The 10053-nt window shown below is 33.1% G+C and overlaps 1 protein-coding gene across 2 annotated transcripts; it reads right to left on the reverse strand.

The window, feature by feature from the left end:
* LOC125867397 (65-kDa microtubule-associated protein 6-like) lies at positions 1–5773 on the reverse strand. 2 transcript variants are annotated; one of them, XM_049547886.1, is made up of 12 exons: positions 5031–5773; positions 4859–4941; positions 3736–3939; positions 2880–3143; positions 2529–2744; positions 2305–2460; positions 1676–1835; positions 1444–1595; positions 1161–1248; positions 1008–1081; positions 851–925; positions 1–631 (listed from the first exon to the last, which is right to left on the reverse strand). In XM_049547886.1, the coding sequence occupies exons 2-12, from the start codon at positions 4937–4939 to the stop codon at positions 296–298; spliced, it is 1806 nt and encodes a 601-aa protein (XP_049403843.1). In that variant the 5' UTR covers positions 4940–4941; positions 5031–5773; the 3' UTR covers positions 1–295. The 2 variants fall into 2 exon arrangements, with proteins under 2 accessions (XP_049403843.1, XP_049403844.1); XM_049547887.1 differs by lacking the exons at positions 4859–4941; positions 5031–5773 and adding an exon at positions 4279–4413.
* Positions 5774–10053: the final 4280 nt, after the last annotated feature.

A 10053-nucleotide genomic window follows, 5' to 3' on the forward strand; every position in this document is an offset into this window, starting at 1 on the left:
GAGTTGAAACAATAGTATTCGACGTTGAAGCAAATCATCATATGCACTTTAAAGTAATAGGCAGAGCAATATAAAGTATAATAGGAGGACAATAAACGAATGATTAGATGGTTTTCACACCACTAGTAAGAATTGAAACACACTTATTCATGAATTCTAAAAAATATCACGAGAGGGTAGCGAAAAAATTCTTTTCAAGAAAGAGATTCTTGAAAAGTTCAGAATTGAAATGACACTGAACTCTATAATTTGATAGAAAATTGATGAGACAGACATACCAACTCAATTTGTGTGTTCAAGCTTGAAGTGGAGATTCTGGATCAGAACCGGAAATAGAAGAGAACGACACGGTATCTTCTTTAGCCATAGCCACAAAGTTGAGAGGGCCAGTAGAGAGCCTTGTCATTTCCTTGAAATAACCATTGTGCCGCACAGAGTTGGAACGGGGTGTTAAGAGCTCTGGAGTTGCACAAGACATTGAGCTCCTGCGAGGGGAGGGTGTAACAGATCCATGTCCATTGGCATGGTAACCATTTGCCTTCCTAAAGCTGCTGCTTCTTCTCGGGCTAGGTTTGGAACCATATGCAGATTCCTTCTCTGCCAGCAGCATATCATGGAGTTTCTTCTGATCCTGTAAAAAAAGATTTTACGAGGGTCGAACATTGCTGCTGTCAAAACCAAAGGAATTGGATGCTCTTTCCTCATCTTTGGACTTGTTCAAGACACATAAAAAGGTGTAGATTACAATGATAAATTATGTTCAAGTGACATCTACATCATGAATTCTCCTAAATTTTATGTGTGTTTCATACATTAATATTGATTGATAGATGAGAATATTTGACATTACCCGAGCACGTTTCTTTGACTCTTCTTTCTGCTGTCTAACCACTTTGTAATCCTCCAATATTGACACCAATCTCACCTACAAGTAGAGACCAAATCATTTTAAAAACAGCGCAACCAAAAGAAGAGATCTAGAGAACTCTAGCAGCAGGAGAACTCACCCCATCATAAAGAAACAACTTCTGTTTCTCATCTTCCCAAGCTAGTGTCTTGTTAATCAAAGCGTTAACCACGACTGAAAAGAAATGCAGTCGATTTCAGTTTTTATCGGAATATCCAAGATCAATGAAAACAAGGAAGTCAGAGTAGATTACCTGGAATTTTAGTCACTTTAATTCTAGCTTGCTCAGCCCGCTTTAAGTTTATGTGAGCACCTCTTCCACCACTGTAACGTCTATAATCCTGATTACAGAAAAAGCATTACTCAAACTTTGGACAAAGCAAATCTACAACTATTGTACTCCATTTGACAAGGAATTTAAATCTATAATTAACACACATCAAAAGTAAAACTAGAGTAACTGGATTAAATAATAGTAAACGGAGATCTGCGATTTAGCTATGTCACTGGCCTACAGGAAATCAATTGATTTATACCTGGTTATAATCTTCAAGCCAGTTTTCCTCCTCACAAGCAAAAAGCCACCAGTCTATTTTATCCATTATATCTTTTCGACTTAAAGCTTCATCCTTTGCTTTGCTTATTTGTGCTTCAATATTTTCCAGGAGTTCACAAGGGTCCACAAGACCTTCAAATGAAGATTGAATTCATTTCTGTGCGACGTCTTAGAGGAATACAACTTTATGTATCCGAGATTTGATGTCTTACCAGAGTCTATCATTGCACTAGATTTATCGGCTGAAGTACTTGGATCAGGATCGATATGGTTTTTGTAGCATATGTCCTCCAGCTCTGCTCTCCTTTTTATGACCAACTCCTTCATCCTGCTTGCTTTCAATTTGGTCAGCCTCTCCACTTCTGTCGATATCTATCAAAATCAAAGTCATTGACAAAATTAAACTTCTCTACAGCCTGAGAAATTATCATTAGTGACAGATCAGTGGTTGCAATTGCGGGAAATCGGTCCCAATGCACTAGTACAATTGACTCTATGCTTCACTAGTTTCATTAGAATCCTATTATGAGGTGAACTGCCTATATGCAACATTTTACTATTCCTTGTTCTTTTCTTCGCTTCGTTTATCGTACTATTAGTGATTGCTACTGTTCTTTCTCCATTTTTTTCTGTGCTCTTCACTTGAGCCGAGGGTCTATCGGTAACAGCTTCTCTACCTTCACAAGGTAGGGGTAAGGCTGCGTAATATCACCCTCTTGTGGGGATTACATTGAGTATGTTGTTGTTGTTGTATGAGCTGGCCAAGGGAAATAAAAACGAGAAGTAGTGGGAACAAGACAGAAAGGCAATAAGTTTGAAAAGATTGTAAATGCTCACAAACCTGTTGAATAACCTCCAAAGAAAGAGCACCTGGTTCTGTAACCTCTGCCTCAGAAAGACGAAGAACGCAAGTGATCCTCGATAACTTACTCTTTTCTTCTCTGGTTGTATCCATTAAGGTCCAAAGCTCAAACAACAATCCAGCAACATCTTTTAGCTGCATCAATGATGAGATTAAAATTGGAAAAGAAGAAAAATCTAAGAGAAGACAGAAGTAAGCAAAACCTTCTGATATCGAACTTTTCTTTCTGTCTTCAGTCTGAAGATGGCCTGTTCAAGACTTTCCAATGCGCTGACGCTAATGTTAGTGGATTGTCCCAGGCTTGTTTCATGCAAGCTTGGATGCACATCACTCACAGTTTTGCCAAAATCCAGCCCCAGCACACCACACAAAGAGTGCACCTCATTTACACAGTCCACAACTTTTTGGATCCGCTCAGACTGCAGGCGGGAAAGATATTTATTGGTTAATTTGCTAGAATAAGCATACTCAACATTAACCAAAAGTACAACGCTCATGATGGTTAACCACAAACATTTTGTTCCGTGTTAAAATGCAAGTCAATCCATGAATACCTTCTCCTTTTGAAGAGCACGAAGATGAGATTTGTATTCAGAGAGGTTTCTCAGTGACAAGTCATGATCTTCCAGATTTAAGGAACTCACGGCATTGATGATATTAGAATACCCGGAAATCTCACTAGTTATCTTGTCGATTTGTGTCTTTACATCTGCAAACTGCTTAACTCTTTCATCTTTCTTAACTCTTAAATCATCGATAAGTGGTGTAACTAATGCTAGTTGCTCCTTCAATGATGCTGACTTCTTCTCTGGCTGTTTCTGTTGAGTTGAGAAAGCATGGTTTAGAAGCATTAGCATACACATGATGTTTGTTTGACTTTTAAAGTATTGAAATGGACTTATCCATATCTCATGGTGCAGTGACATTGAAGTATAAGTCGTCTAAAATTTCCCAGACAGCCTTATAAAGCTAAGATGATGCCAAATATGAGACATAAAGAAACAGCCTGTAAGCTAACATTTGTGAAAGTTGCCCACAGGGCTTTGGTTTAGTCATAAGAGCGCAACACATGATGTGTGGGTCAGGCGTACATCACGGGTTTGCACCTTACAAAGACCAAATTCTGGTATTTAAGTGGAGAAGGGTAGAGAGAGGAGGCCATTATCCACCGAGTTTTGAACCGTGTCCTATTGGATTGGTTCTAGGGGATTTCGGTTATTTTGAAAAGAACCAACTTTTGTAAAAGTTCATATATAACCAGAGAAATCCTCAACCTATTCATGACTTTTAGCAAATCCCGTTATCTTAAAGAGAAAGCAGTACTAGTAGATTAAAGGAACTGAAAAAATGTAAGGGTAATATTTTCTATAACTCTTCCAACACCAACAGAACTGGAGAAGAGTTCATTACCAGTGAATTAATATTGAGTTCACCAAGAGCAGCCATTAATGTTGCAACCTCGGCTTCTTTGGTTGCAACAGATTGATGAAGACATGCTTTTGTATTTGCAGCTTCTTCAACTTTTCTTCGATAAACTTCCAAACACTCTCTCTCCAGCTCCGACAGCATACGGTCTTTATCAGCTTCAGTCTCTCCAATGTCCTTCCATATTTGCTGGACATCAGATAAATACAGTTAAATAAAACTTACACATTCATAGTTCTAACTTGGTTGACTGAATTCGTATTCTCGCATATACAGGGAAAGAAAACTACTAATCCATTTTGGCTTACGAAACTTACAGAAACAGAAATTTGAAATTAGGAATTGAAGATTCTTACTTCTAACTACAAACAAACCATCAATCAACTATACCTCAATCCCGAATCCAAAACTTAATCAATAATAAGGTACACGAGAATTCAAAGCCAATGAAAACATTAATCATTCCTATCAGAACTCTTCTGATACATCATTTTACAACATACAGACTACTAAATGAGTTCAACTTACATAAAATAGAGCAAAGGGGAACTATTCCAATTCGATTGATCTACCATGATAGTAAGAACACTCATGACAAGTTCCAACTTCTAAACCATTAACAGACCACTCAAAGCAAAAAGTGAGTATGTATGTTGAGGACCAGCTCTTTAGCCCACAAGAACAACAACAATAACTAAGCATCAGTCCCAAACAAGTTGGGGTCGGCAAGTCCACTCCTCAACAGGGGCGGAGCCAAGGTATGCTAATTTTTTTTATGTATATATACTAGATGTTGGAACCCTTGGTTTCTTTGTGTGCTTAACTCTTTATATTCTAAACTCCCTTAGTAAAAATCATGCCTCCGCCATTGCTACTCAGCCAGAATAGCAAAATCCCGCTCTTCAGTCGAGTAGCAACATCCACTCAACCTCAAAACACATAAATTTATGAAAATTTGGAACATCAAGAATTATTAATAAGATTCCTTCAGTAAACAGAACATTCCCTCAATAATTAAATACCCAAATTCCCCAATGAAACAACAAGAATAAAACAAAAGGAAGCTTCCCTCAAAGGAAACAAAATCAAGACAAAAAAAATGAAGTACCTCTAGTTCTCTAAGTAAAGTATGGCAAGTTGAACTTGTATGGATACTGCAGCAAGAAGGACTTGCAAAAGCCAGCATCATATCTGCTGATAATATATCACAAATGATGATTATCCCTCTAAATTTCTCATTCACAAAGCAAACATAAAAAAAAAGTTCAAGAAAAGTTTACCCTTTTACAGCACAAATTCAATTAGCTTCCTTCAAGAAAAGCTAATATAAAGCCAACAGTACTTTTATCCTGTCTTTTCAATCAACAGAAACAAAAGGGGACCAATGATATGAACCAAGAAAGCAGCTACCCTTTGTTTGGATCAAAATAACATAATGCGGAAACTAACAATTGCAAACATCAGCGAATTATACTAAAACTACACAAAATACAAAATTTTAGAAAATTAAAACCATAAAGACTCAATTTTAGCTAAACCCCATTTCATATAATTTCTATATGGTAACATAGAAAGTCATTATCAACCCCAAAAGCAAAAAAGACACAATTCCTTAAAAGATAAAGAAACTACACGTAAAGGGAACGTATGACAAACCCCAAAACAAAATCTTTAAAAAAAATGTTTCCTTTCTTGTATGAACAGATGATTTTTGAAATGTAAAGCTTCCTCTCTCACCAGAAAAAGAAACAAAAACAGAAATTAGGTCATACCCACCAAGCCACCAACTATAAAAAAGACAAAAAATGAACTTGCTTTCCTTAGTAACTTCGTTTCTTGATTCTTTTTGTTCCTTTTACTTGAGGAAACAAACAAGAAAATGGGGAAAGAGTTTTAACAAGAAAATGAGAAGTTAGGTAGATGACAACAATAACAACTTAGGAAGAATTAATGGTGAAAAAGATTGTTGCTTTTTGAGCTGATTTTTAGTTATGGCAGAAGAAGAAGAACTGAGCAGACATGGTTAAGCTGCAGGACAGTCCAGCTTGGAAAATACAAATAAATATTTCACTCCTTTAATTTGTTTGTCTTTTTTTACCATACAAATCCATCTTGTATATTTTTAGGAGTGAAGTCTGAAAAGAACAATAAATAAAAATAACAAGAAGATAGTAAGATATTACTAATATAATATGTATGAATAGAAATTTAAAATTAAGGGAAGGAAAAATATGATATTGAACTTTGAAAAAAAAAAAAAAAAATATGTTCAATTACTAACTATCATTTTACTCTAATTCTCGATCTTTTACACTTCTCATATTGATGGTAAGTGATAGATTCACCATATCATGTCTACTGATGATTAGTGATAGATTCATCATATCATGTCTAATCACTGTACTTCAATATTGCTTTGGGCTATTTTCACCTCTCCTCAAGTCTACTGTGACCAACCTTTCATACCTTCTGATTGTGACATTTGCGATCTTTCTTCTTTACATGTCTAATCATCTTAGCCTCTTGTGCATTGTCATTTCTAACCTATTCTGATTATCTTTATAATCTTATCTTTCTTAGTATGTCCACACATCTACCTCAGCATCGTCATCTCTGTCACTTGCATTTTCCAGACATGAGAGTTTTTGACCAATCAATATTTCGCTCTGTTATATATAATATAGTTGATCTAACCACAACTTGGTAAAATTTATCTTTAAGTTTAGATGGTAAATTTGTGTCACATAGAACATTGGATACTAGTCCTACTTCATCCACTTCGCACCAATACAATGAGTGACATCCTCGTCAATCTCTTCGTTACTTTAGATTACTGACCTCAAATACTTGAAACGTCCTAGATCTCTTAGGAATAACTTGTGTGTCAAGCCTCACGTCCACGTCCGTTTTAAGTTACATCACTAAACTTATGCTTCAAATATTTAATTTTAATTCTGCTCAACCTTTTAATTCTAAGATTTTTCTACTAACCTCCGATCTCGTGTTAATTATATGTTTTATCAATTTATCATTTGAAGCTTAAAAAATATTTTTTGCAATTTGAGACCCACTTTTCAAGTAGAAAAATACTCTATTATTAATGGGAAAAAACTGAATAATTCCAAGTATCAATGATTAGAAATACCAAGTAGATCATCACATCATTAAAGAATGATTGGTCTTTTTACAAGTCTATGTAGATTAAATATAAATATGTTCTTCTCTCAAGCCAATTATATAAACCATGTGAAATGTGAACGGATATATTCCAATTTCCTTAGCGTGACCTCACTTTCGAATAAGTGCAAAGGCTAATATTTGTGTACCTCACTTTCGAGTAAGTGCAAAGGCTAATATTTGTGTCTTTCGGTGTTTATAAATAAACATTTAAATTTATATTAATTAAATTAGTAGACATGTATGTCAAAATGTTAAGGCATAAATATCAGTTGATGCAAAGTTATTAAATGAATATTAGTGCATTAGAATAAAAATAATGTTTTACATTATTATCATGGTACTATATATGTATAAAAATAATACTTTTGAAAATATTATCAAATAAAAAATTTAATAATAATAAAACCAATATACATATATTAATTTCTCCAATACCAAAAAGGAAGGAATAATAACACTCTACTTCTTTATTTAAGTTGCATATCCCTATAATAAAGAAAAGAAGGTAAAATACTCCTTAAATTATTATAGTGCGATCGAGGTATATTGCTCAAATTTTCATGTAAAAATTAAAATACTTAGTAAAAAGAAAATCATATACTTTTGAAAAGAAAATATGAAAAAAAAAAAAATTGGCTTCTATCTAGTTGTAAAGTAAAGGTGAGTTATTACTATACTTAATTCCTCACTTTAACCCAAAAATGAGAGGAATAAAAAAGAAAATAAAAAAAATAGAAAAAAGAGACCATTGTTCTTTTGAAACTGTTGTCCCCTTTTGGTCCTATCATTCAATAATATAAATCAATAAAATATTTGCAAAGATTTGATTCCTGCTTATGGTAATTATAAAATAATTGCAATTATAGCCAACTTTGCATGGGACATATTCTTACTATTTCTAAGGTTGTTTTCTTATTTTCCAATAAATTTTTCTTTGTTTTTTTAACTTTGGGCACGTGAAGAAGAGACGATGCACATGCACACGTAATTCAATTGGATATGTGAAAGGTTGGCTAAAATGGTTTTAAAAGAGGCAAAGATCAGGTTGAAAAAGTATATTGAACAAAAGTAATTACACAAGACACGACACGAGTTAAGTTTACCGAGGACATAACCTTAAATAGAAAGTCATGAAGGACACAAATTAGAGTAAAAAGTTAGGAGGTAGCTGAGCGTCTCTCGCTTTTCATCATTCCATACTAAGCTAGTAGTCATAACTTACAGTAATATAATACTTTTATAGTTTTTTGTTCTTCTATTTTATTACTACTATTTATTGTTTCTTGTATTTCAATTATCACATTATTTTGTTGTAGATTCTTTGTTGTTTGTTTTTTAGAATGCGCTTTGTCTTGGCTTCTTTACTTCCGTTATTTATTTTTTTTATGAACAACTTTGAATCGAGGTCTATCTAAATAGTGATCGCTCTACCTCCCAGGTACGATCGAAAAGATTTGCATGTGTAAGCTTTACCTTCTTCATACCTCGTCACTTATAAAATTACACCAAATATATTATTGATATTATTTTTCTTCTTTTAACTTTCAATTTTAGTACTTCTCTCATGTATATAGTCGGCATAGCAAAGTGAATATTTGGTGGTTAGATACTATAATTGTCTTGCTTTTCCTTTTCTATAAAGTGCCAAACTTTGCACAAATGGCCATCTAAAGTGAGCATTTATGTACTAGTTATAATAAAGTGTTGAAAGCTTGATTGTTATGACTTGTTTTTGTATTATAAAATGTGTGTTTGTTGAGGTTGAGAATAAAATATGTTGTTGTTAAAGGTTGTGATTGAAATGGAATTGTTTAGCAATTAAATATGAACTTTATAAGGATAAGATTGAAGAGATGGGAAAACATAGGAAAAAATATTTAAACTAGTGTCTCGATCCACATATATATTTTTGGAAAAGATACATCATATATACATAACATAGCAAGATTATAAAATTTATAGCATATATACGCTTTAATATGTATATGTGTAGTGGCAAAGCCAGAATTTCAATTAAGGAGTGCCAAAATATAAAGAAGTAAAATCGCGTAGAAGCCAAGGAATGTCAATATGAAATATTTTTACCCAACTACACAATATAATTTTTCAAAGAAAAAATGTCGACTATATGTGGTTCTATCACTGTATATGTGTATCCAAAAATCCTAGTTGTCACTATCCAGACATATACATACTACAACAAATAAAGAATTTTTTCGACATTTATTTAGCGGCAATAATAAAATTGTCATTTTGTTATATAATATGAATATTTATAACTAACATGGTATATCCGTGCCTTAGCTATTTCAAGTAGTTTTTTATTTGTTTGACATTTTATCTGCTAAAATTAATTAGTTCACTTTACCTAATTTCCCTACCTGTTTATAGTTTATACTTTATATCAACAGTGATTAGTTTGGTGGGATTAGGTTTAGGTGATTTAGATGAATATACAACTTGAGAGTTAAAGCAAATTAAAGATAATAATTCTCACCTTAATTAATTAGCAAATAGTAATCCTAATAATTGATGTTAGGAATTAAGGATGACAAGAAAAATATCATCCAGAAATAACATCATGATATTACGTACCTATTTCCTTCACCTTAATTTATGTGACATTTTAATTAAAAAAATTAAAATTAAAATAATAGAATATTTTGAAATTTAAATTTAAATATTTTAAAAACTAAATAAAAATATTATAAATTATATCATTTTTTATTAAAAGAAATAAAATCATATTTTAAAATTTATATGATTTAAATTTCGAAAAGCCAAAAAAAATCACATAAATTAAAACAAATTAAATATGTTTTATCAATAAAAACATGGGGTAACCCATCGGTGGCCCCTTAAATTTGGCACGAAATTTCACTTAGGCACCTTAAGTGGGCGATGTTCATTTTAGACACTTCATGTAGGGTCTCGCTGTGTCATTTTGACACTTTTTTGCCAATCAACAAAAATATATGAAGTGTGTGTATTACACTCGCGAATGACGTGTAAAGTGGCGAATTAAATGACGACATTTGTCAAAAACAATTTGTAGATAATGAATTTTGAGTAAAAATATAAAGTAACCAATGACTCAATGACACGTGGATTTTTGCCCAAATA

The sequence above is a fragment of the Solanum stenotomum genome, chromosome 6 (genome assembly GCF_019186545.1).
Source record: "Solanum stenotomum isolate F172 chromosome 6, ASM1918654v1, whole genome shotgun sequence".
NCBI lineage: Eukaryota > Viridiplantae > Streptophyta > Magnoliopsida > Solanales > Solanaceae > Solanum > Solanum stenotomum.

Bases quoted from the DNA above. Each gene is read 5' to 3' on its own strand.
- LOC125867397 (XM_049547886.1), bottom strand. From the start codon at position 4,939: ATGATGCTGGCTTTTGCAAGTCCTTCTTGCTGCAGTATCCATACAAGT. The intron at 3,144-3,735 runs GTAATGAACTCT...TCAACTCAACAG, and splicing joins AACTCAATATTAATTCACTG to AAACAGCCAGAGAAGAAGTC. The intron at 1,596-1,675 runs GTAAGACATCAA...CTTCATTTGAAG, and splicing joins TAGTGCAATGATAGACTCTG to GTCTTGTGGACCCTTGTGAA.